The sequence below is a fragment of the Phycomyces blakesleeanus genome, assembly GCF_001638985.1.
Source record: "Phycomyces blakesleeanus NRRL 1555(-) unplaced genomic scaffold PHYBLscaffold_37, whole genome shotgun sequence".
NCBI classification, from domain to species: domain Eukaryota; kingdom Fungi; phylum Mucoromycota; class Mucoromycetes; order Mucorales; family Phycomycetaceae; genus Phycomyces; species Phycomyces blakesleeanus.
The window spans coordinates 149,340-174,593 of NW_017265167.1; the positions used below are offsets into that span (position 1 = coordinate 149,340).

At 36.6% G+C, this 25,254-nt stretch overlaps 7 protein-coding genes across 7 annotated transcripts; 3 read left to right on the forward strand and 4 right to left on the reverse strand.

Moving 5' to 3' along the window:
* Positions 1-1,762: 1,762 nt before the first annotated feature.
* PHYBLDRAFT_152608 (hypothetical protein) lies at positions 1,763-2,898 on the reverse strand (the record flags this gene model as incomplete). The annotated part of the gene is made up of 3 exons (XM_018432961.1): positions 1,763-2,320; positions 2,390-2,686; positions 2,740-2,898. 3 exons carry the CDS (start codon positions 2,896-2,898, stop codon positions 1,763-1,765), a joined length of 1,014 nt encoding a protein of 337 aa, XP_018284321.1.
* Positions 2,899-3,450: 552 nt separating this feature from the next.
* On the reverse strand, positions 3,451-5,636 carry PHYBLDRAFT_71133 (hypothetical protein; the record flags this gene model as incomplete). Its single annotated transcript, XM_018442412.1, has 8 exons — positions 3,451-3,576; positions 3,598-3,707; positions 3,745-3,863; positions 3,922-4,059; positions 4,085-4,115; positions 4,477-4,513; positions 5,309-5,473; positions 5,601-5,636. 8 exons carry the CDS (start codon positions 5,634-5,636, stop codon positions 3,451-3,453), a joined length of 762 nt encoding a protein of 253 aa, XP_018284322.1.
* A 1,674-nt stretch (positions 5,637-7,310) lies between these two features.
* On the forward strand, positions 7,311-8,127 carry PHYBLDRAFT_175339 (hypothetical protein; the record flags this gene model as incomplete). The annotated part of the gene is made up of 2 exons (XM_018437472.1): positions 7,311-7,944; positions 8,018-8,127. 2 exons carry the CDS (start codon positions 7,311-7,313, stop codon positions 8,125-8,127), a joined length of 744 nt encoding a protein of 247 aa, XP_018284323.1.
* Positions 8,128-9,058: 931 nt separating this feature from the next.
* PHYBLDRAFT_160636 (hypothetical protein) lies at positions 9,059-11,306 on the forward strand. Its single transcript, XM_018434219.1, has 9 exons — positions 9,059-9,190; positions 9,247-9,482; positions 9,571-9,601; positions 9,681-9,826; positions 9,883-10,195; positions 10,255-10,338; positions 10,410-10,628; positions 10,687-10,860; positions 10,928-11,306. The coding sequence occupies exons 1-9, from the start codon at positions 9,076-9,078 to the stop codon at positions 11,140-11,142; spliced, it is 1,533 nt and encodes a 510-aa protein (XP_018284324.1). The 5' UTR covers positions 9,059-9,075; the 3' UTR covers positions 11,143-11,306.
* A 14-nt stretch (positions 11,307-11,320) lies between these two features.
* PHYBLDRAFT_128600 (hypothetical protein) lies at positions 11,321-13,786 on the reverse strand. Its single transcript, XM_018429227.1, has 3 exons — positions 13,681-13,786; positions 13,410-13,599; positions 11,321-13,353 (listed from the first exon to the last, which is right to left on the reverse strand). The coding sequence occupies exons 2-3, from the start codon at positions 13,589-13,591 to the stop codon at positions 11,442-11,444; spliced, it is 2,094 nt and encodes a 697-aa protein (XP_018284325.1). The 5' UTR covers positions 13,592-13,599; positions 13,681-13,786; the 3' UTR covers positions 11,321-11,441.
* Positions 13,787-14,561: 775 nt separating this feature from the next.
* PHYBLDRAFT_137361 (hypothetical protein) lies at positions 14,562-15,464 on the reverse strand. The gene is made up of 2 exons (XM_018429852.1): positions 15,453-15,464; positions 14,562-15,374 (listed from the first exon to the last, which is right to left on the reverse strand). Exons 1-2 carry the CDS (start codon positions 15,455-15,457, stop codon positions 14,729-14,731), a joined length of 651 nt encoding a protein of 216 aa, XP_018284326.1. The 5' UTR covers positions 15,458-15,464; the 3' UTR covers positions 14,562-14,728.
* Positions 15,465-19,548: 4,084 nt separating this feature from the next.
* PHYBLDRAFT_189344 (hypothetical protein) lies at positions 19,549-22,758 on the forward strand. Its single transcript, XM_018439647.1, has 11 exons — positions 19,549-19,782; positions 19,909-20,011; positions 20,091-20,254; positions 20,322-20,434; positions 20,523-20,850; positions 20,918-21,144; positions 21,203-21,560; positions 21,654-21,863; positions 21,932-22,071; positions 22,171-22,404; positions 22,490-22,758. Exons 6-11 carry the CDS (start codon positions 20,980-20,982, stop codon positions 22,544-22,546), a joined length of 1,164 nt encoding a protein of 387 aa, XP_018284327.1. The 5' UTR covers positions 19,549-19,782; positions 19,909-20,011; positions 20,091-20,254; positions 20,322-20,434; positions 20,523-20,850; positions 20,918-20,979; the 3' UTR covers positions 22,547-22,758.
* Positions 22,759-25,254: the final 2,496 nt, after the last annotated feature.

A 25,254-nucleotide genomic window follows, 5' to 3' on the forward strand; every position in this document is an offset into this window, starting at 1 on the left:
TCAACTTTTATGTCAAATTTAATTTTTAGTTAGAAGTAGTACCTCCAACAGCCCAACTTATTTTATATCACGAAAAATTTACGATCCTAAATTCTATCTCTCTGCTAAATTTGACAGGAATCTAAAAGCTTTAACTGAAAGCGCTCTCAAAATTTATTTTAAAAAAAAAGAAAGATAATTTGAGCTTTTGGGTCAAGTAGCTTTTTTCTTTGCTAACTTGGTGATGTTTGGTTTTATGAAAGATAAAAGTTAGCTGACTGTTGGAGATGCTCTTAGTTATTTCTGTGCACAAACCACCACGGTTCTTTTTTCTATTTTCTCTATTCTCGGGTTTTTCTGTATTTATTCCTGCCTCATACAAAAAAAAGTAATGACTTGACTGTATACTGGTATATGATAGTAATTGATGGTTTAAACACTTAAATATGCCAACTATTGATTAATAAACTTTTTATTGAAGAATAATCTATTTGAGCACTTCAGTCTCAAAAGTCTCTAATTAATAGCGTAAATATATTACAGATGGCAGATTTTTTTTTATTAAACCTCAATCAAGGCGTCCTCTTTTCCTGTTAAAATATTAACTACGTTGGCTGTTAAAGAAATTAGTCTCAAATACATTTGCTAGTTTTCTTGGAAGAGCTCCCCAAAGTATTCATTCTCTCAATTATCAGTTGAATAATATCATCCCTTTGTACAGTATATTTTATATACTCCAGGTAGGTCTGTATTCTCATAAAACTTTTTTAGAATTGTGTCTGAGTAGTGCAAGCTTTATAGTAATGTTATCTGTCTCGAGTAATAGAATGCTTGATATTGCACCATTACTAGCTGTGTATTGTGTATGTCCATATTCTAAGCTGATGACTCGAACATTAATACCATAGAAACAAAAGTTACTGTATGTATCTACCAAAGGTTCTTTATAGCAAGTGTTAGTCATATTGCAATGTATTGGCTTTAAAACTCTATTAACTATAAAAAAAGTATGTAAGCGGAAGAGAATCGATAATTTATTATCAAGACTTTAGAATAGGGTGTACTCCTTATCTGTCCACAGTGTAAACATAAATTTACATTTTTACACAGTAGGGCACAATGGACGGAAAAGGACTTCCGACTTTCTAAAACCCCTTATACACAAAAAAAAGCAGTGTATTTAATAGAAGGTAAGGTAAGGTAAGGTAAAGAAAAGAACATATCGATAACTCAAAGTAACAAAGTATATTATATATACTTAAAAGGGATCGCTTGTATTTACTACTAATCTGGTAATATTGGGTCATAAAGAATAGAAGTAGAATAAAATGGATAGATATATAGTATATAAAATTTTATTGGCTTGGCACTAGGAACACACAAAGAGACTAAACAGTTTTTGGACAATACAAAGAACAAAGAATATTTTACTATATTACTGATATGATTATAATTTAAGGAAAGGGGATGAGATGGAGGATGTGATTTTTATACTATAACCCTTTGAGAAACCATTGTATGAAGCTCAGAACATGATATTTGCTTATTACAGAAATACCCCTTATCCGTATAATTGTCAGCATATCCCATATTTAACCACACATTAATATTTAAATAGTTGAAAATGAAGAAGTGTTATAATTTATGGATATTTAACAAATTACATGCATGCATTGTAAGCAGCGTATGTAGTATATGTGGTTATGAAAGTGGATGTGATTTATATCACTTGAAAGACTATAGACAAAGGTAAAATACTATACAGCAGCCAAGTGATTAGCTATTAAAATGACTGTTGATTATATTGTGTAGGTTGAGGCATTGTCATAGGCGTGCTAGAATGTGGCTGAGGGTTGACGTATTCAGGAGATTGATAGTAGGCGTGTGTCATGGGTGCTTCAGCAGAATTGCCAAGCAATGGCATTGGGGAATTAAATCGAACAGACTGCTGCTGCTGCTGCTGTTGTTGTTGGTAAACAGGCGAAGTATAAGGCGTGATTGCAGGATCTACCTGCTGATGATGGTAGTTTTGGTATGTATTGGGAGTTTGATTTACAGGTGTGGCATATGGTGATACTTGATTACTTCCAGTAAGCTGTGCATGCTGAAATGGTGGTGAGCCATTTTCTAGTTTGCTTCCATAATCGTCAACACTAAGGGTTTCTTCGTGTTTTGATTCGTGTGTCTGAAGTGCGTTCTGCTTGTTGCTTTTGTGCTCTTGAAAGTTCTTTCGCACCCACTGTTTTTCGTTCCAGAGGATAATCCCACTGCATATTAAACTAGAAAACCACAAGAGGCATATAGTCCATGCGAATGCTGCTGCTGCTTTGGCACAGTTGCACTATAGAGAGCAACAAAGAAAATAACAAAGATAAGTTTGGGATGATTAAATAAATATTGTGTCATTTACCTGACTAGTCCAATCGCGGTTGTAGGTATCACCGTAGGTTTCCTCGAGATCAGTATCGATACTGCAGTTGTTAGCATTTGTGGCGTGTACAGACATGCCAATACCTGCGAACATCCAGATAGTTGAATAGAAAGACGAGAAGACTATGCTTGTGCGGGGCTTCAAGCAGAACTTGCCAAGCTTCTTGAACTTTGCTTTGCGGTCATACATCCAAGGAAAGTATATAAGAAATATAGGAGTAACTGTACTTATGATGATAGCAAACAAGGTATAATTGGGTCCGGTCTGACTTGATCCCTATTAATGATGTTAGATAAAGGAACTATAAAACAAGAATAATCGAGACTTACATAATACTTCTTTTCGATTGCAATGATCGGTGCAACAACTGATACACTCAAAATTGTACAAATCGCTTGTAGTATATGTAACCATGTTTTGACAGTTCCAATATGGGGCATGTTATTTGGTACATTGATGGGTAGTTCAAGGACAAGTGATCGTCCCATTGTGTGTGTGTATTTTTTTTAAAAAAAGAAGTGGTAATGGAGTAAAGAGTGGTTGTTAACTAAACTGCTCTTTTTATAAGGATGACATTGTTTACAGTGGTTTAGCCTAAAATGGGACAGTTGGCTAAACTACGGCAGAAGATGTGCTTTTAGGCTACCTGGTCGCCGTCTATTTTCAATTCTGGATATATATAAATAAATCGTACATCCCTCTATTCCCATATAACTTTAGCTAAACATAGTATATTATATTTTTTAAATAAAATAAAATAAAAAGTCTTGGAGGAAGTATTTTAAGAATAGTAGCACTAGATTAGGGAATAAAATAGATCAAAAAATGCTAAGAGTAGGTTAACACCACATCTAAGGTGTATAGTCGCTCTACCAACTTTCGCACTGTTTGCTGTGCCAAGACAATTCCGGTCTACTCCGCTCCGACGTCAGATGTGTTCGTTTTCAGTAACTGAAATAAAGAAATGTCTTTTGGGATCCTAGAACCTCAGGAATATTGATTAGATTTTTAATTATTTTGTCTTGTAGTTGAGGTTTATGTTACTCCAATGTATCTGACATTTCAATTCTCAATTCCAAATCGCAAAATAGATCTATACATGCAAATCTCATGGCAGGATGTGCAATGTACTTTGCCATTCTATGCTTGCTTTGATTGTAAGTCAACTTTTTTCAATTAATACTTACAGTGAACTGTACCGAAATAAGTTGGTTGTAATCAGTTAATTCCAGAAATATTGTATGCTCGATTGCGGGATGATGTCGATTTTCTCGTGCACGTTCTATAAACTGACATACTACTATTGTGGGACATATAATTGATCACTTTATCACCTCTAAATTTGAAACATTGGGCTGAATACTGCATTTTTTTATGATCAATGCATATCCGGAAGTATTGTAATTCCTCCCTGTATGCAATGTTAAATGTGTATATCAAAGCCTGCCGAAGCCTAATATCAGTAGCAAGATAATAGCCAAAAACATTATAATCATTGTTTCTCTTTATACCGGCGTGATATATTGTCCATTCGGCATCTTTTCATAATCAACAGTAGATGTGCTTGTTGCTCATGACAAAATTTCTTTACAAATCCTTGGAAGGCTTTCTTTAATTCTGATTGGATTTGAAGCTTTTCTTTTTTATATCTATTTTATTTTATTACAAAGGTACTCCCTATGAACAAATGTATAGAATCCAGAACCTTTAATACGAATATAATAAGTAGTTTTAGTACCATTTAAAGCTTATGAAGGCGGATATTACTAGGAAATTAGATGTCTGACTATAATATTTGGCTTATATCTCCTTAGGTTAGCCCTTGGCTGCTGTTTAAAGCATTATTTAGTTTACTGTCTCCAAGTTATTTGTATAATCTTGAAGTATATTTTCTTGAGTTTTATTTTGTGTAATAAAAAGAGAACCATCTGCGTAATATAAACCAAACTGATAGTGTTGTATTCCTCTATCCTGGCTTGTACAGCTATGGGTGGCTTGACTGTGTTGACTGTTGAAGTGTATTTAGAATAAAAAATTCACTTGGTCTCCCTTGATTTTGCAAGTACCTTGAATCGACTTCCAAGTTGCGTGTAAAAGCAAACTCTAATTAATTAATTACCTGATTAATAATACTAATAATAAAGGTACATGTAACAATAAGGCGGTTTTTGGCCATGGTTATCTGAATGCATCAGCTGTACACGTATCTGGATCTTGAAAATTCAAAAACTTTGATATTTGTCTTGTGAACTTGAATTATAAACAGTAGACTTATACAGCATTAATGAAATAACATCTTTTATTTGGTTGCCTAGTAACCAAAAACCTAGAGTGTCTTTGAGCTCATTACACTCTATATCGAATGTATCTACATATATTGCGGCCACTGGATATTTGGATGTAGATCGACAGGGCTATTACTATAAATCTGTCAATGTGCTGTACGATAGTGACACATAGGGTAATTGAGTGGGGTAAGGTAACGAGTTGCGACTCTTTTATGAGGAAGGATAATTGTGCTATACAGTGTCTACAGCAGAACTATTAGCTAGCAAAGGTTGTATACCCAGTTGGGGAGTGGCAACAAAAATATAATATACTATTTCATGTGCATGCGCTCTCTAGGAAATATATATGCGTTAAGTATAGCAAGGATAAGCCAAATAATATTCAATTGACTAGATGTATAGCGATGAGAATCAGCTGTCAAGATGTGAAAATAATAAGATGGCTTTTAACAAAATAAAACGGTTCCTTTATTATGGTTTACTAGACTTCCTCTGATAACTGGCTGTACTACCAGCTACTAATACTCATCCTTCCTTCTAACCACTTCAATCTCCTAATATTGTCCTTTTAGTTTCCCTAAGGTTACCAGCTATCGACCACTACGCCTACCGTCTCAATATAAGTGAAGTATCCCTTAGAATCACCTCTAAAATCGCCCTTTTCCATGGTACTAGTCGATGTAACTAGATTTAATGACACATGGTAGTTGGTTCGTGCACTATCATTTTTTAGATATTTTAACCATTGGTTTCTGTACACTTGTAAATGACATTGCTATTGAAATGTTAATATGTGGTTAGTTTTAGGGAAAAAATGTTGTTTTGATATCCTTTTTTTGGCTCTCTAAAAAGACAAACTAGCATTTGTTTATGGCAGACTTGACTACTTCTAAAGGAATTACCCTCTTTGTGTTATCCCTGTTCTCGGTAATTTCCATTTATAAGCCAGCCTCTCTTTGATAGATTCACACTACAAAACAAGCTTCCTTAATGTAACTAATTTCCTTACTATTGCCACAAAACGTAATTTATAAGCTTTCTTCTTTATTTTAACATTGGGTAATTGTAAGGAGCCTGCTTAATAATTTTCTTGGATCTTTTGGCTGAAAATCTTGTTGTGTGTTTCAGATTTTGTGATGTTTTTCTAAACCTTGTTTTGGAAAAGATTCTCATATTTTGGAGTATCTTACTTGGCTGCCCAAAAAACAAACTACTAATTAAGTAGAGTACGGTATTAACTTTGAAAAAAAGATAACAATCAAATGTAAGGAAAGGGTTAACAATGATGCTCCAGTAGAATTGGTTAGACACAATACTACCTAAAATATTTACTGTTTATGAAGTTCAAGCGAATACAGTCTGCAATTATAACTTGTTCTTTATGCTAACAACTTGGTGACCAATATTAGATAGTCAATTAATTTCTTGGAAAAAAACTCGCTTGAAATAGTGCAGTATAGTCAGTAACAAGGACTACTTTCATTCAAAGAAAAAGAAAGAAAGAAAAGTTTGTACAATCCACATTTTGGTCTCCAAATTTATTCTACAGCTGATATTCACCAGCTTTTCCGGATATTATATTAGTAATAGGACTGTAAGATTACAGACTAGTCTAAAGCTTTCACGAAAGATGTTACCTGATGACAGCTTTTTATTCAAAGCTATCAGGGAAAATATTTTTCTCGTTATAATTTAAACATCATAAAGAGGGTACTTGTAGCTTTCTCAAGAGAATAATACTAATATATTAACATAGCCATAATTTCTATAAAAAAGAAACTATTATTTAAGCAAGCGGTATCTATCTGGCTGCTAGAAAAAGGTACTATTCAATAAGGAATACAAGGTGTATGACCCGACTCTAACCAAATTTATGGTTACATAATATATTACTTGATATTCTTCTTTACTTTATTTTTACTATTATATTTCTACCACTTTTACTCCAATTAATATTATGTATGTGTGTATAATATTTATTCATTTAAAACGTATTCTACATTATTTGGAATCAGTTCCAAAGCTATTGGTATTACCCTCAAAACGGCCTATCTCTACCTTATCTGAAACATCCGATTGATAAAGAAGTATAAAAGTATAAAAATACACCTTTTGTTTGCCAAGAAAAAGAAAGATTAAAAAGAGAAAGGAAACTCTATTCGCTTGGAATAAAGCTGCCAGTTATCAATAATAATGAAAAGGCAACAAAGTTACCATGCCCCCAAGCCTGAATCATTCACCCACCTAATATAAAAATAACATATCTCCGTCTAAAAATCCGGGCAATCTTGGCTCCTCGACTTTTGAATGTCAAGGCATTCAATGCACCAAGCTTCTTTACTGGCAAAAATTTCCGATTACACACCTTTATCTATGTTGAATATAGAAGGGTTAATTAAGCAGTATAGAATGAAAGACTTTATTTTCGGGACTTCTTGAGATCTAATATAATCGGGCTCATAAAAGTGGTGTGATAACATTCCAAACCAGGTTTGTTATATTTTATCTTTCCCACCTCAGGGCCACGACCCTAAAAAAATATCCTTAATTATTCAAATGGTGCTGTTCCTCTTGACAGTAAGTAGTCAAGCTGAAACACTTGCTTTACTTCAATGGCTACTATTGTAAAAACAACCCAAACAATCCAGTCATTACACTCGAATCCCCCAAAGTTAGATGCCCCACCGGACATCATTACCAATCGCACAATTGCTCAACATGTTCCATCCCGGAAATCAGTTTTTGCTACAGTCCAGACGATCCTCTTATTATTTGACGGCCGAGATAAGGCCTTGAAAACCATACAATATACCTTTAAAGTCTTGATACACCACAATGTTCTCCACTCAAAATTATGGCCAACAATGACTAGTAAACTATCCTTGACACGACGAGTATTGCGTCTTGGTACTGCACTAGGACCGATCCGTATTCTTACTGCAAGTCTAGTACCACCCACTCAGAACCTTCTGTTACTCAACACAATTACCAACAACCTAGCTGACGATGTAGTTTGCTTCTACAAACTTAGTTTAATCAACCCAGTGCTTGGAAAACAAGCTCAGAAAACAGCGCATTATTGCTGGTTTATTAGCATCATAGCCGACCTTAAATCGGCTTGCTCAGCATTGTGGCGATTGCAGCCTATTTCACATGACCAGGATAGATCATATAAAAATCATCAGGATGATGTATGGATGGCCAGTGTTTCAATCGTTAAATTAGTGGCTGATGGCGTCTTTTGTGGTAAGAATTAATCCACCTACACAATTAATGTACATAAATCGATTTTAGATTGATAAGTCTTTATTATTACTAGCATGCGACATTTGGCAGCCGTCTTTCTCTGGAACAGCGCAGGCGTGGAGTGGCTTGATTAGTTCTGTACTAGCTGGCTATAAGTTATGGCACAAATCATCGACCACATAGATTTAATTGTCTAGAGAAAAATATATTGTAAATATCTATATTCATAATTTTGTATCGTTTTGTCTCCAAATACAGTGTTTCTACTTGAGATTGAGATAATGCGAGTTTTTTTTTGACAAACAAAAAAGAGAGAATTAGCATCGTCTCAATTTCAAGTAGAAACACTGTAATAACAATAGCTTTTTACTTGAAGCTATCTTTTGTACCCCTGAATTTTCTTGTCACAAACTGTGCGTTGGTAGATATCAGTGACATAGTTTGTTCATAACCAACATCTTTTATTTATTAATCATACAGCTAATTTCAAAAGAATAAAGAGAAATGAAAAAAAAGTAAGAAATATTATGTGAACCATGTCAGGGTCATGATCGTCTCTCATAAGCAGCTTAAAATCTCTCACAGGCACAAGCTTAATTGAAAGTCAGTACAATCAAATGTGTTCATATTCTAAACTTCATTGTTTTCAGCCTTTAATTTTATTTGAGATTATGTGGTTTAATTATGATGTTAATTAAACTCACAGTGTTGGGACTAATGATAAATAGAAAAAGTTAGAAGATAGTGACTATACTAAATTTGCTTGGTTTAATCAACAGGAAGAGTGCTTCAAATGGTCCACAGTTTTTTTTATTGTTATTAATAAAATACCTCCTGCTCCTCAAAATGTATTTTTCTCTTAAGGTTCTATTTTGGCAATCATTACTTAGCATAACATAAAGAGCTTTGACAATCAGTATAAAAATTTGAGCTAACAAATATTCTACCCAAGTATTACAGCATCTCCTTACAAACCTCAGTTTGTATAATTCAAAGCAGCACACAACCAACCAACCAGACTTTATCAGGAATTAAGAGTGACCGCATTTGTGTCACGTGCAGTACAAAAGAGAACATCTGATGCTTTGTCCTTTTTCAGTCCTCTACCTCTTTAAAAAAAAACCAGACCTCATGGCTGAAGTATTCATTGGCTTACGTGTCTCTCTCGCACTTCATTCGGGAGTCTTAATCGATGGCACAGTTGCGCACATTGAGCCGAGTACACACCAGATGACACTTCATGATGGTAGATATTATGCAACTATTAGGATACTTTACAACAATTCTCACAGTTTCGACTAGTTAGCCTGATGTTTGCTGGCCAACCAGCCCTAAAAACACCCATCTACGGAGTAATTGGTAGCGACATAAAAGACCTACAAGTGATATCCAGGCACGAAGCAGCTCCCCCTTCTACACAACCCCCTGTTGTCACCAAAAGTACCAACCCACACCAGTCCAGGAGCGTAGAAACATCGGCACCACCACCTAAACCAGAAGTACATATAGAACAAGCCACAGAAGCACGTAAAAAGAATGTAAAGGTTAGTTATTAGAATATATCATAAATATGGCATTTCTAGGAATTGCTTTGTTTCTGATATCTGTGGGTGGGTGGGCAATTAGAATGAGCCTAGTCAGTCAGTTTCCAATACACGTAAGTCTTGTAAAAGAAAACGATTTTTTTTAATAATAATGAGAAAGAATATATTAAGTAATTTAACAATCTATTACAGCAAGACGAACCAAAAAATCTAATTGCAGGCCTGAGAAAGACAACGGTTGGGCTGAAGAGGATGTAGAAGGATTTAGAAAGAAAGAATTTGATTTCCAGGCAAATCTCAATATGTTTGATAAAGAAAAGGTGTTTGCGGAAATCAGGGTAAGTTTATAAAAGTGAATCCAAAACGACTACTTGTATGTTAAGCTGTGCTGTAGGAATCTGATGACACAGCCTCGGATACCTTGCTGGTAACGCTGAATCGATTGCCACAAAGAGAGAAAGTTCAACAAAAAATCAACTTACTGAATACCGAAATGGTACTCGATCCAGCTCCATCCGCTTCTTCTTATAAAGATAGTGATACAGATGAGAATACCAGTAACTCGCAAAGTTCAGATCTTGGTGAAGACGTAAACGAAATCAATGCATCTTTACAAAAAGGCCCTCCTTCAATCGTTACTGTAAATGGAAAGATTATCTGTCCTAAAATCCCACGCAATAAGCTTTGGCTTATTGAAAAGACTGCTGGTAAGTATGATATTGTCTTGGGGAAATAAACAAAGGATCTAAATTAGATGTGCCAACAGAAAGGGGAGTTGGACCTGTCTCAAGCGAGCAATTGGTCGAGAATGGTGGTCGTAGTGCATGTCTATTAGCACTCCAAGCCATGGGTAAGCCATTATTTATCATCATTATTGATACGACTATATTGATGGCATGGAATATTATACTTTAATATTAGGTAATAAATATGTCCAGTCTTCAAAGCGTGTACCAGTAGCTGTTATATTGGTAGGAAATAACAGTACTGGTGCATCTGGATTGGCCGCTGCACGTCATCTTTTGAACCGTGGCTACAAAGTGTTTGTAAACGTGTTTATTTCGGGAGAATTACATAGTTTATTGGATAAGCAGCTGGATATGCTCTCTGCAATGGGTGCTCATATTATGCAAGCTACAGGTAAATATATTCTTATGTAATAGAATTTATTATTAACTCTTAATTTTTATTTTATCAGCTTTGCCAACCCAGTGTGCACGCGCAGACATTATAGTGGACGCTTTGATGGGAACCAGTGACACTGCTTATAACACAAGTACTTACCCATATCCTAGTATGTCGTTGGCTATTGACTGGGCCAATGCTCATTCTGCACCTATCATGAGCCTAGGATTTCCTTCGATTATTAATGGTAAGAGCAATAATACAAATGTATAGTCATAAGCGATATCATGACTAGGTTAACATACGATTATTAGAAAAACCAGGGTATCCTGCGAATAGTATAATCCCAAAATGGACCCTCTGCTTAGGTGCCCCTATCACAGAGTGTGTATCTCCAACTGTGACAGGTGAACTATATATGGCTGATGTTGGCATTCCCCACGCTTGTTGGAAGCAAATTGATGTGAAAATTGGAAATATACCATGGGGAGCAGAGTTCTTGATACCTTTGGAGTATAAATATGTCTAATTAAGACACTTGAGAATCTGAATATATCTTAAAAGATAAAGGTTCCCCCTACTCTAATAACTTTGGTTTGCTCTTTTGTTTATTTATTACAATCGTAACATACTTTGATAAACACAGTAATAATTATAATAAAGCAATCATTTAACTGATATTTTCTCAACATTTTCTTTTCGGTTTTGGCTTTCAAAATACCTCTATAGATATCGATTTATTTATTTATTATTTAGTGGTACACATGTACTAGATAAGGGGGTATCATTAAGATTATATCCAGTAAGCTATTTTATTCGTCTTTATTCTTAAGGAACCTGAGATCCTTGTTTGGGTTTTGCTTGTCTATCAGCCTGACGCCTCATAAGATAGTTCAACTTCTCCATCACTTCTTCCAGCTTCATCTTGCGTTCCTGAAGCTCTAAATGCTTTCGAATAGGTGGGTTTTCGCGTGCGAATTCCAATATTTGTTTTCGGTTCATCTGATAAACAAGTCGATCATCTACTTCACGTGGGAACTGGAAAAAGAATTCATTGAGCAGTTCTACTTGAATAAACATGACAGCAGTATAGGTTAACTTTTCTGCTATCACGTTAAGAAATGCTTCAGGGCAGTATTCTTTGTTATCGACTGATTTGCATTGTCGGCTCTTAAGAGCTGCTAGGCGATATTTGAGGATCATGGCCCGATCTCTCAAGAAGAGTGCTTCCTTAGCTTTTTCTACTAGACGCGGGTTATAAAGAGGGCGGATAGCAGGTGCATCTGGATCAGACTCTTCCTCAACAATGCTCAATCCAGATGTTTCTGATAGACGTTTTTCTTGGTCTTGACGACGTTCATTTTCAAGCACATAGTTGATTGCACTCTTGAGCTTCTTCTTTCCGATAGTGCTTCGGATATTGGCTGCCATCTTGTCGCACATCTCAATCTCACGCTCCAAAAGTGCAATCGATCGCTTGACGCCATCCGCCCACTCTGAGTCTGTTACCTCAACTTCGTATTTATAAGGCTTGATGGTATTCTCTACTTGGTCGCTTGTCGTCAAAAATCTTGATCGCAATACTTCGCTTGTAAAATTCATAATTTGAGTACGTGTAGTCGGGTGAAGGGTAAAAGGTTCGGAATTGGCCAGTCTTTCCATGTTCTTCATCAAGATATCCACCACAAGTTGTGTTGTTGACCGTCCAATGCCACTCTTTGTTAGAGCAGCAGAAGCTAGATCAATCTTGTATAGCCAGTAGATATCATCTGTAGTTGCTTTGGGAAGCTCGGCAATTTTGGGATCAGACCAGTATTGCTCAGCACAGATATCCAATATACGTTGTTCAAGCATGGATCTGACCTCGTGTCGCACCTGAGGTTTACCAAAATGGCTTGCGAAATCCTTGAAATTATGCTTCAGTGCATCCATGGTCTCTGCTACGTACGATTCGGCCGTAACACGCCTATCGTTGTATTGGACCTTGAATTGGTATCGGGCTTCTTCCAATTCGCGCTGAACAGCGTCTACTATGCTGTAAAGAGATTTACCCATACTTTGCTCTAAAACACTCATCAACTTGAAACGGAGGGTAGAAGTTCCAACATGAATATCCCGTTGGTTGTACATCAAATGATGTCTAAAGAATGCTTCTTCATTTCGAATGAGTGCCCCGGTCATATTTCCTTCTGTGTGTTTAGGTGCTTTACAGACAACACCTATGTATCCAAGGTGGAGTGGATAGTCTGCATTTCTCAAAATAGCTGTGCCCACTTCGGGAGCGACCAAGTCCAGCTTGGTTACGACGCCAATAGTACGCAATCCGAGCGGGTCAGCTTTTCGACTTGCTCTAAGGGCAGGTGAGTTCGCCAAGTCAACATTGGCAGCACACACTGCCAAGATAATATTGGGTTCACGGATGTAACTGAAACATAATTCTTCGATCTTTGTCTTCAGAGATTCTGGCTGATTATTGCTTGTAGTCTGTATATATCCCGGAAGATCGATGAGGGTCAAATCAGGAACGTGAGGCGAATAGACACGCAATTCGATAGGCTCGTCCGATACACACATAAAATCAGGCACAGAGCGATTCAAATCCACCAATGTTTTCTGGATTTCCTTAAAGTCTCGTATTTTACCCAGTCCAAGCTGAGGAAATTCGCCATACTCCTCTTTTACACCAGGAGTGTGGATAAGTGTTAATTCGATTGGCCGTCTAGTCACCATATCTGCTCCTCTGTGGAGTTATTAGTTATTGTTGTCAACTATATATTTTTAAAAAAAATTGCTTACTTTGGAAGAAATTCATGGCCTACAATTGCTTCCAATACAGAGCTCTTTCCTGAACTCTGTGACCCAATTACCACAATGCTCGGAAGTTTGAGAGTGTCATTTTGATCAATTGACATTAGGATGGTTCGGATCTCAATTAGTTTCTTTGTTAGCATCACTAATTGCTCATCGTGAGAAGCCATGCTAGATTCTCGCTTGGCCTTAATCTTCTTAGCCAACTTCTTTTCTTCCTCCTCCTCTTCTTCCTCTTCCTTGGTCTTTTCTGGTGGACTATCTGAATTTATTGTAGCTGTAGCAACGATTACAGCAGCTGGTAAAGGATCTCCTCCATCTCCTCCATCCGAGCTTTGATAATTCTTATCTTTTTCTTTAGATTCAGTTATTTTTAAAGATTCTTTTTCATCGGTTTGGTGATCCAAAAAGGTGTGTGTTGTTGGTTTCTCTTTGACTTTACTGTTGATTGATGCTAAAAGTTCTGTGATTGCACCGGGAACTCGCAGACGAACTTCTGGAATCGACATGTCGAATTTTTCTGCTTGCTCTTGTACCTTGACTAGCATGTCTTGGGCATTCTTGAGACCATCCTTCATAAAGGATGTTCCGGTCTCAGTCCAGTCTATGGGTATGTCAGGCCAATGATGGTAAATTTGAGTTTACATTACCCTGAAGTGTATTGTTCGCCACTGTTACGCTTGCTGCCGCAGTACCGGCAACGACCACAGGTACTCGCAGTACTTTAAATGCAATGCGAGTAATGGATGACAAGCCAAAGGATCTTGTTTGGTTTTGAACATGAAGAGGACGAGGGTAAATGCGTGGTCTGACATGAGGTTGCGAAAGATGATAATTGCGGATAAGAAGGGTCGGACGTTTGGCTACCAGATGAGCATGTGCGCTAAACTGGCCCGGTTTAGCCTGCAGAACCTTTGCAAACATGAGAGAGTAAAAAGGATCGTCGTTGGTATACTTTTATCTGCAAATTGGGGGTGGTTCGATAAAAATGGGTGAAAATCCAGTCCCTTGCTGTTCCGTTACTGATAAACACATTATTAAACTAATTCAATTACTATTTACGATATTTTCAACCAATCAACCATACAACTCTAATTTAACACCTTCATAATTGAAACAACAAAATAAAACAAAAGATATACACAGTAATTGTTTTTTTACAAAAAGCTTTTATTATTATTATACAAACAAATCGAAAGTTCCGAGCTCCCAATGATTCTGGCACCTATGTCCAGAGCCTTGGTACACCGTCAGAGTAAAAATGGATACTTGTTACGCGTAACAATCGAATATGTAAGATAAAGAGCTTAGAACAAACGCTGGGGCTTGCCCATGGAGGACTTCAAGTACAAAGACTTGACGTTCTGCCAGTTCTTCTTCAAGAGGGAAACCAAGAAGTTGATGGACAGCATGATGTTGGCGAGCAACTCATCCTCAGTCATCTGGACGTGACCGACAGCAACACCGAGACAGAGAACCTTCTTCAACTGGAACTTGATGGTGGCACGGATCTCGTTGGCCTTATCGGTCAAGGAATCGGCGTGGGAGACGGGGGTAGGGAACTTACCGACCTTGTGAAGACCGGGACCCAAGAGACGAGGAATCTGCTTGATCAAAGCCTCGGAAGCGACGAAAGCATCATACTTCTTGGCGAGCTTCTTGATCTGCTTCTTGTTCTTGTTCAACTTCTTCAAATCGTCAACAGACTGGAACTCCATACCGGCAGCCTTGGCCTGGTCACAGTGGAAAGCATCACCGAGAACGCAGACGGAAAGGTTGGGGCGGGGAATGTTGGGGAGCTTGATGGAGCCAGAGAAACGCTTATCTCTCTGGGGATCGTAGTTCTTCAAACCAATTTGGAGTTCGATGGTCTCAGTGAAGTTACGCTTCTTCTCTTCGCATCCGGCCTTGATGGCACGGACGGTCTCTCTGACGGCAGAACCGCTAACTTTGCTATAGGGTAGATATCATATGAGATGGATGGATTGGATTTATGGATGGATTCCATCGGATGGACCAAAGGATATTTACCTCATTGCGAATAAAGATAAAGGGGAAGAATTCCGGTTAACGTCAAATATCGTATTTTGTTCTTTTTCGGAGACGAATTTCTGTGTTTAAACCGCGCCTTTTAGATATTGTTCAACAATGTTTAAAGGTTATAAAGCTCTACATCTTTAACTGTTATGGATTATTTAAGAGTTTATTATATATACTCGAGGTTTAAAGGTTTAGCATTATAATCATTCACGAATTAGACCCTACTATTTTAATTGCTTGTTTTGTTATAAAATATAGAAATATGAATATTGGATGGTGTACAATTTCTTCCAAGGAAACACCTGTCAATCTAATTCATAATATACAAATAATACTATTATCCCCGTACTTTTTTCTTTAACCATATTACTAATGAATATGTGAGTCCAAATGATAGCTAGTGAATAGGCCAAATATAAAAGTTATTAGAATTATTTCACAAGGCATATATACATAACCTTGGAGTTGCCACAATGAAGTATTGCAATATTCCGTATTTTCTTTTCTTGTAGTAATTCTATGTATTTACAGCTCGGAAACAAAATCTCCCTTTTATTTTTCTTTAGATATGTTCTATTACTATCTTTTCAGTTACTTGTGGTATTTCTTTTAACTTTAAATATTATTATTATTTTAAAGAAACTGCCATAGTTGTTCTTAACTAGATATGAGTGAAAACTCAGTGTCAAAGATAGTCTGTAAAAACAAGTCACTTGGTATATATTTTCACTGCTTTAAATTCTTAGAATATGCTTTTTTTGTTAAAAATCTTTATACCTTTTTTCTATTTTAAAGATCCTTACAAACATCATGGTCTTTGAGCTTTATGGCTCTATAAGCCAATCGTTTACAATTCAGTACAGAAAGACTGTATTTTTCGGCTAAACTTGAAACCATTTGAAAAAGATTACAGGCGAGTGTGGCACCTAACACACACTTTTTTTTATTTATTTTATATTTTATATATTTTTTTAAAAGAACATCAATCGTCACTTGAACTACTTTAACGGAGTTGAGTTTCACGAGTTGCTTTTCAGTGAAGAGGTCCAAAATGAATGAAGAGTCTTCCAACTACTTTACACATCTATTGCATCCTTTAATCGCTGACGTGTATATCTGCAAAAAAAATTAAGGGGAAAGATGCGTGACTATTTTCATATGCATGTGACTACTAGAGCTAAAGACTGTGAAAAAAAAAAGCAAAAAGTAAACAAAAAAGGATGCAAAAAACGGAAAAAGACGAGCAACAACGATGCAAAACCTTATTTACCATCAGAAACTACAATTCTGCTCATGCGAATAGCTCATTAGCTTATATATAACTCTTGCCATGTTCTTGCAGAAATGAGTTTGTCAGAGCCTTGCGCATAAAAGATCAATTCTCTATTTTTCTCATTCAACCTGACAGCCGATGTTGATTCGCGCATCCTTTTAACAGCCACTCATGATAGAAAGCAAGAGTTTTCAGGGTAAAAATTAGAATCCACACGCGTTTAAAAATTGTTAAACTCTTGAACGTACTTAGTATACATCATACAGTCATTATCTGATCGACTCTTTAGAAATATAATTGAGTTTTGACTATTACAAGAATAATATCCAGATTTTCTATACATGACACCAAAAGCTGTGGATAGTTTTTAATAATGAGCAATATTGGATACCCCAAAACAACAAAAGAAATGTCTTTTTACAGAAGCTTGATTTTATTTTATAGAGTCTAGTAAAGATTTTCAGAAGGAATCACTATGTCAAGATATCTGCTTTACACGTTTGATAGTTATTTTCTTTTTTTGAGCCTCGATTTTTCCGAACTGTTTGCCCTTTGAGTTCTAATTTATTTTGCAGGAAAATACTTTGGTTTATACTAAAAAATATATATATAAATACCTGCAGACTTTCAAAGCGCAAAGTCCAAGTGAACACATGCAAGCTGTAAGAATAAAGCATGATTTTGGCCTCATATAAAAAAAACAGCTTTTTTGTCATTTGTAGAGACGGTATTATTTTTGAAACTGTAAAATATTCCTTTTTATCTTTTTTTATGCTTATATTGTATTTTTGATTTGCCGGATAGTTCAAGCAACTCTTTAATACAAGTAACTTGAGAACGTGCTGGTTTTACACATACTTATTGCTTACATCATAAATAGGTAGTTTTTTTTTACCAGCCAATGACTTGGTTACTTTTGGCTGGATCAAGATCGTGTATTGTTAGACAGGCAGATGAAAATTGGATGGTGCCGTTATTGAAGCTAATAACGAAAAAAAAAAAAAGATCCGGCATTATGATTGATTTATCTGACGGGACCAAGAGCATTGTGTGATGAGAGGACGGGACCAGGTCACTTGATCTAAACTACCAGCCTTAATATTATTTTCAATCATATTCCAATCTGATAAATACTACCACTGGTTTTTCACACTAGTATTCCTAATAAGATAGTTTGTGTCCACTTCCGTGGTAACCAAGTAATTATATAAATCACATGCTAATAAGCTAATAAGCTAATAAGCTAATATTTATATATTTTAATTGTTTTATAGGCGGTCATATCTATTTTGAGGGACTGAATGTCTTTAAGTAATAAATAAAGAAATCTTGGAAGTATGCATGTGTCTTTCCGTTGGCCAATCACATCAAGATTACTTGTTGAAAACATTAAACAAAGCGTCAAAAGAATATAATAGACAGAATAAGTAGCCAACCAGACGTTGGAACTCTAAGACTAATCAGCAATCACTAGGTAGAAACCACAGTTAGTGATATTCTCTTTTATTCATTTATTTTTTTCAAGTTAATCTTTAACAGCACAAATCAATAATATCCTTAATAAAATTGGATATTATTATTATTTTTCATGCAAATGAATTTTCTATTATCATCATCAGTATAAGAATCTTATTAAGTAGCTCCCTTTCTTTTTGTTTTAGCCAATAATTCTCTGTTAAAACATAAGGAATACTTATATTTGCTTTAAATTGAACCTTTTGTTTTTCAATCCTTTTTCCAAGATCTGTTAAACTTTTTCGATCTAAATGGTTTTCTCTTGATTCACTAATAACTTTTCTCCAAAAAATCGTAAGAAATAATAGTGATAATGAGAAATTTGGTTAAACAAAATGACAAAACTGAATTATCATTTTCACTTGAAAAATATATTTTTCCAACAAAAGAAAAGTATAAAATTTGATTTTCTTCTTCTTCTTATAGCTCAAGCTTGGATCCAAAAGCAAGCTTTTTCTAAAGTCTGACCATCTTTTTCAAAGATAAGAAGAAGAAAGTGATCAATTTTACGGTAAAATCACCTTGATTATACGAAATATTGCTTAATTATCTTTCTATGGTTTCATATCTTGTTCTCTTGCTATGGTGTTGACTAATTCACCTTTGGAAAAGACTATGGCCTTCTTCGTTATTTTTGCATTAATTGGAAGATCACTTCTTATCTTAAGTCTTTAAAGTAGAGAACATGGTGAATTTCATAGGTTTAAACGTTCATATAAAATCGAAACAAATGTTACATATATTTTTTATTTATTTATTTATTTATTATAACTTTAATAGATATGATAGCTATAAGAATAAGAATAATAATAATAATAAAATACGTCTATATCAAAAGTCAAATATCGAAAAATACAAACAAAACCCCTTGATTTTTATATATCGCTATTTTCCATAGTATATTCTTCTTCTAATTTTTATTTAGTATTTCTTTTTGCGGCCAATCCTGAATGTAAGCTGCAAATTCTTATTTTGATACGAATATTTTGTACTGTTGCTGCCGTCCTCTGAGTGCCTTTATTTCCCGGTCAGTCATAAATTAGTCTGATTGGCCAAGTTCAAGATGAGCTTGTTTTGCCCTTTTTTTGAACTTTTTTTTTTTTCGAATTTTTAGTCTGTCAACACCGAGTTTGTGCCGGACCTGCCGAATTATTTCAGGTTCGAGAAAAATGTGACTGTCTCTATTTTGTAGTAGATAAACTTATCGCCGTCCTCTAAGATCGCTGTTTAAACAGATGACGCAAAAGGCTTCCTCATTTTTTCTACACTGTTCGGACTTTGATCGACACCTTTTCCTTTATGAACTCCACAGCAACCAATACGGACGATGTCCAACAGCGACCCTTACAAAGACACACCATGAACAGATCTAGTTTTTATATGCTACTTTTCCTCCTCACACTCTTATTTATGAACTCATCCGATGATGAGACTGGAGGAGGAAAACGACCTACTGTAGACGATGTGCTAAAGGGGCTCCAAAACGAAAAGGAAGGCTTGGCCAATGTCACATTTGGCATAAATGTGACTCACGTAAGAGCCATTGCATCGCCATTAAATGCCCATTATACTTCAACTAAATTTTATTTCCTTCTTTTATTCTTCTTTAACTTTTTCCTGGAAACAACTTTTTGTCTAAACTACTTGATTAACTTGCAGCCCTTGTCGAATCTGATGCAAACGAAAATTGACGGCTTGCTTGACATTGGCCGTCAAATACCTAATTCACATTTCTACCATAACATCACGGGCATATTTAGAGGTTAAATAATTCAATATTCGTTTATATATAATGTTGGACTTGGTTAATAACACCATAACTGGGTCGGCTGATGATTTAGGTGACTGGGAGAGTGAAAATACCACCCTTCCTGCCTCTGATCCAGCAAACAATCAAACACTACAAGACGAGAACCGGGGTAGTTTTGTATTTACAGGTCAAGGATCTTATTCTCTTAACCTCAAGTCTATTGAAACTGAGGATCAAAATACTCATTATATTGAGGCAAGTAAACAAGCTAAATAATATAGCAACTCTAGAAAGAAGGTCTATATCCTTAAAAGAGCAGTAGGGATACATGCATCTCAATGATGCCGAGCGAAGCAATTTCGGCGCCTTGCTGCTGGCAGAAGGCATCCATTTCCTCAATAACGGTACCCTTTATTTAATGGCTGTTCCTGAGGGGTAAGCAATATAGGCTCCATTTTCATTCTTGAATTTTGTTAATGTGTTTCTGTTATTATTATTTTTGTTATTGTTGATACTGCCACAGAGCTTCATTCCCTCTGGCAGATTTACTTCATATGCTTCCAAATAATGAAAGCATGATTACAACCAAGAAATCCCTTGCCCAACGTATTGATGAGCAGATTGAGAAATTGGAAAAGATGGCAGAATGGAATGGACAGCAACTAATGGATTCAGAGGGTAAATCATCTAATGGAATTTCTGGCCATATTTGAACCTGAATGGCTAATATATAAGCTTTGTCAAAGAGAGATCCCAAACAGTACCCTTTGAATGCCAGTTTCAATTATTTGGACAGTTACATCCAGTACCCGAAAATATCAAAAGATCCCATTTGATTGAATATGAAAAAGGTGATTCTTTGTTTTCTTTATCTATATGTCGGGATTTCTTTAACACCCTTAGCACAAAAACTTTTAGAGCTCGAGGATCCACAAGGAATTAGGACTATTCGACCCCCACCATTGGAATTAAGTAGTATTATGTATGCACCAAACTGTGGCCTTTCTTTAGCGACAAATGGCACTGGTATGAAGATCGAGACATACTACAGTAAAGCTGTTTCCTACGCTGGAATGGCTAGCTTCTTAGCTATTCTGCAAATATTCTCCTTGATTCATCAAATGGAATTCACACCAACACCTTCTGTAAGGGCATATAGTATATTAGTTTTGTGGATTTGTAATTCTTACACTGCCTTTGTAGAGTGTCACAAATGTGTCTTATTGGACTATTGTTATGCAAGCCATTATGGATGGATACCTTTGCCTACTCCATCTTACAGCGGGTATTGTGGTTGATGCAGTATTTATCCCATTCGCTGCTACGGCATTTTTCAATTTTGTATTGGTTTCTGTGTTCGGGATGCGTTATTTGTTGGTAATCTGGCGAATTCAACGCCCAGAAGTTGTTAGAACAACTAGACCAAGACCACAGCCTGCACCACGGGTTGAAGAGGAGATCGAAGGGGAGACACCTCCTGCTGTACCAGCAAATGCTACACCTGTGCGTGAAGAACGCTCTAGCCCTACGTATGATGTTGGTACATTGTACTGTAAATTATGTAAGTTAAACTATATATATATATGTGTGTGTGTGTACGTATATGTATATAAATATATGTCTCAACTCATTATGAATTTTTGGGATATTTTAGATATTTCTCTTCTGGTTGGATTGTTTTTATTTTATCACACCGCTACAAGTTCTGCATTTGTGCAAAACATCGTGATTGCTATTGTTGGGCTTGCATTCTATTCCTTCTGGATACCACAAAGTATAAGAAGCATCTCACGAGGCTGTAGACGTCCCTTGAGTCCCAAATACGTGGTTGGAATGAGCATTTCAAGATTAGCCATCCCTCTATGTAAGCATTTAAGAATAGTACGATTTACTACGCATGCACATGATTGAGCTAATACTACTATAAATCAGATTTCTATGGATGTCCTGAAAATGTGCTTGCACATAAAACCACGCCATGGATTTGGGCTCTTGTTGTCTATATGGCTTTTCAGGTGCTTATCTTGTTCTTACAAGATTTGCTCGGCCCTCGTTTCTTTGTTCCTGAGAGAGTAAGTATTAAATATAGGTAGATAATTTGCGATCAACACTGTACAGTGTATTGATCTTTAATTTTAATTTTAATTTTGATCTTGCTTTTAATTTTCTAGTTCTTACCACAAACTTATAATTATCACCCCATATTGGCAACAGAAGATGAAGAAACTCTTCAAGGCGAGGAAGAAGCCGGCGGATCAAGTGGAACACATTCTCGCGATTGTGCTATTTGTATGCTCCCAATTGAATCTGCTCCTTCAACCTCCACGGGACTTGGTGTTCTTGGTAGAGCACAATACATGGTGACTCCATGCCATCATATGTTCCACACCGATTGCTTGGAGAAGGTAAATTAAAAACAGCCTCTGATTATTATTGTTACTGTTATTGCTATTGTTATATTAACATATATATTTCAATCAATTATCATAGTGGATGAGAATCAAGCTTGAGTGTCCTGTCTGTAGAGCATACCTTCCAGCATGCTGAGTTCTCCTTCAACCGCAAAAAAGAAGGAGCTCAATAACACATTCGCATAAAAATCTAACCAACATTTCACTGTTACAAATTTATCACACATATATTCCCTTCTCTCCTCCCCTCCCCTCTCTAACTTTTACTTTATCTTATATCTACTTTTTTTTGAAAAATAAGAAATAAATGTGTATAATTCTCCAATAAAAGGTCAAAATAATAATCATAAAAAAGAAAGATCTTTTTATCTTTTTACATTTTTCACCTATCTATTATGTATGTTACGTTTTATTATAATTATCATCATCATCATCAAACTTGTTAAAATATACTCCTTGAATATGGTGTACAAGTCACCTTAAAAGGACTGCTTTTGGACGATTTTTTTTTGGCCCAGTTTAAATTTTTTTTATTGCTTGCACAGATTGTCTATTTTTTTATACTTGTTCCGACGGCTCTAACAAAACAGCAACTATGAGTGAGAACCCTTATCTTGCCCACTTGAAACCCTCCAAGGGAAAGTCGGACAAGGCAGGCTTCCATGGCCTCATTCCTAGAAAGACAACCGCAGCTCAGGCTGAAGCTTTGGAAAACGGCACACACAACCCCTTTACCGACAGAGCTTACTCTGCAAAGTACCAAAAGATTCTTGTTGGCAGAAGAAAGCTTCCTGTCCATGCCAAGAGAGATGAGTTTTTGGAGCTGGTTCACAATAACCAATTTGTTGTTTTGGTTGGAGAGACAGGATCTGGAAAGACTACACAGTAAGATTTGAAAGAAGGAGTGAAATGTCTAAATTCAGTCAACTGATGACGGATCTATAGGATCCCTCAATTCTTGGCTTACGATGAACTCCCTCATCTCAAAGGAAAGCAGATTGCCTGTACTCAGCCCCGTCGTGTCGCTGCAATGTCAGTTGCTCAGCGTGTAGCTGATGAGATGGACGTTCAGCTTGGTCAGGAAGTCGGTTACAACATTCGTTTTGAGGACAACACCAGCCCAAAGACATTCTTAAAGTACATGACTGATGGTATGCTTCTCCGTGAGGCTATGTCAGATCCCAAATTGAGCAGATACTCAGCCGTTGTTCTTGATGAGGCTCACGAACGTACATTGAGCACTGATATCTTGATGGGTCTTCTTAAAGAGGTAATATTGGAGTTTAGTAGTCGTAATGGTAGTAGCAGTATTGGCCGTAGGAGGAGTTGTATCTGTAGGCTAACCATAACTGTTACTTTAATTACCTGTCAAATTTATAGATTTGCAAAACTAGAAAGGATCTTCAAGTTGTAGTCATGTCTGCTACTTTGGATGCTGGAAAGTTCCAAAAGTACTTCAACGATGCTCCTTTGTTGGTATGTATGACCATTCTGTATATATGCAAATATATGCATATATATATCTAGAAGGTTAGGGTATTAATTAAGATAAAAAAAACTTATTTTGATGTTTAAATCTGGATAAAAGACTGTTCCTGGACGTACTTTCCCTGTCGAGATTTTCTACACCCCCGAGCCAGAACGCGACTATCTCGAGGCTGCTATTCGCACCACTCTTCAGATCCACGCCAGTGAGCCTGAAGGTGATATCCTGGTCTTCTTGACTGGTGAGGAAGAGATTGAGAATGCTGTACGAAAGATTACTGCCGAGGGAGACGAATTGATCCGTAGCCAGAATGCTGGTCCTCTCAAGGTTGTTCCTCTCTACTCTACTCTCCCACCTTCAGCACAGCAGCGGATCTTCGATTCCCCACCTCCCCCACGTCAGCCCGGAGGAACACCTGGACGTAAGGTGGTTGTGTCGACCAACATTGCCGAAACTTCTTTGACAATTGATGGTATTGTCTACGTAATTGATCCTGGATTCGCCAAACAAAAGGTCTACAACCCTCGTATTCGTGTCGAATCTCTTCTTGTTTCGCCAATTTCTAAGGCTTCCGCCCAACAGCGTGCTGGTCGTGCTGGTCGTACTAGACCAGGAAAAGCTTTCCGTCTTTACACTGAAAACGCATTTAATAAGGAGTTGATTGAGCAGACATACCCTGAAATCTTGAGAAGCAACTTGGGATCTGTTGTCTTGCAGTTGAAGAAGCTTGGTATTGATGATCTTGTTCACTTTGACTTTATGGACCCCCCTGCTCCTGAAACACTCATGCGTGCTCTGGAACTTCTCAACTATCTCGGTGCCTTGGATGATGATGGTGAACTTACACCAACTGGTGAACTCATGTCTACTTTCCCTCTCGATCCCCAGCTTTCCAAAATGTTGATTGACAGTCCTAAGTACAGATGCTCAAACGAGATTTTGTCTATTGCTGCTCTTTTGTCAGGTAAGCCTATAATATATATAAAAGGTTATTTAAATCGAAAAGTATCGTCTAATGATTTATAAAGTCCCCCAGATTTTCCTTCGTCCCAACGAGGCACGAAAGGCAGCAGATGAGGCCAAAGCCAACTTTGCCCACGCTGATGGTGATCACCTCACATTGTTGAACGCATACCATGCTTACAAGACCAACAATGAAGATCCTAAATGGTGTTATGATAATTTCCTCAACCAACGATCACTCAAATCTGCCGACAACGTCCGACAGCAATTGAGAAGAGCAATGGAAAATCACGATTTGGATCTTGTTTCTACTCCCTTTGAAGATAGATCTTACTACAACAACATCCGCAAGGCCATTGCATCTGGTTACTTTATGCAGGTTGCTCATTTGGAGC

Excerpts from the sequence above, each read along its gene's own strand:
- PHYBLDRAFT_160636 (XM_018434219.1), top strand. The coding sequence starts at position 9,076 with ATGGCTGAAGTATTCATTGGCTTACGTGTCTCTCTCGCACTTCATTCG. Across the intron at positions 9,483-9,570 it reads CAGAAGCACGTAAAAAGAAT|AATGAGCCTAGTCAGTCAGT; the intron begins GTAAAGGTTAGT and ends GTGGGCAATTAG. Across the intron at positions 10,861-10,927 it reads ATTTCCTTCGATTATTAATG|AAAAACCAGGGTATCCTGCG; the intron begins GTAAGAGCAATA and ends TACGATTATTAG.
- PHYBLDRAFT_189344 (XM_018439647.1), top strand. The coding sequence starts at position 20,980 with ATGTATGCACCAAACTGTGGCCTTTCTTTAGCGACAAATGGCACTGGT. Across the intron at positions 21,864-21,931 it reads AAGATTAGCCATCCCTCTAT|ATTTCTATGGATGTCCTGAA; the intron begins GTAAGCATTTAA and ends ACTATAAATCAG. Across the intron at positions 22,405-22,489 it reads ACACCGATTGCTTGGAGAAG|TGGATGAGAATCAAGCTTGA; the intron begins GTAAATTAAAAA and ends CAATTATCATAG.
- PHYBLDRAFT_128600 (XM_018429227.1), bottom strand. The coding sequence starts at position 13,591 with ATGGCTTCTCACGATGAGCAATTAGTGATGCTAACAAAGAAACTAATT. Across the intron at positions 13,354-13,409 it reads GGCCATGAATTTCTTCCAAA|AGGAGCAGATATGGTGACTA; the intron begins GTAAGCAATTTT and ends ATAACTCCACAG.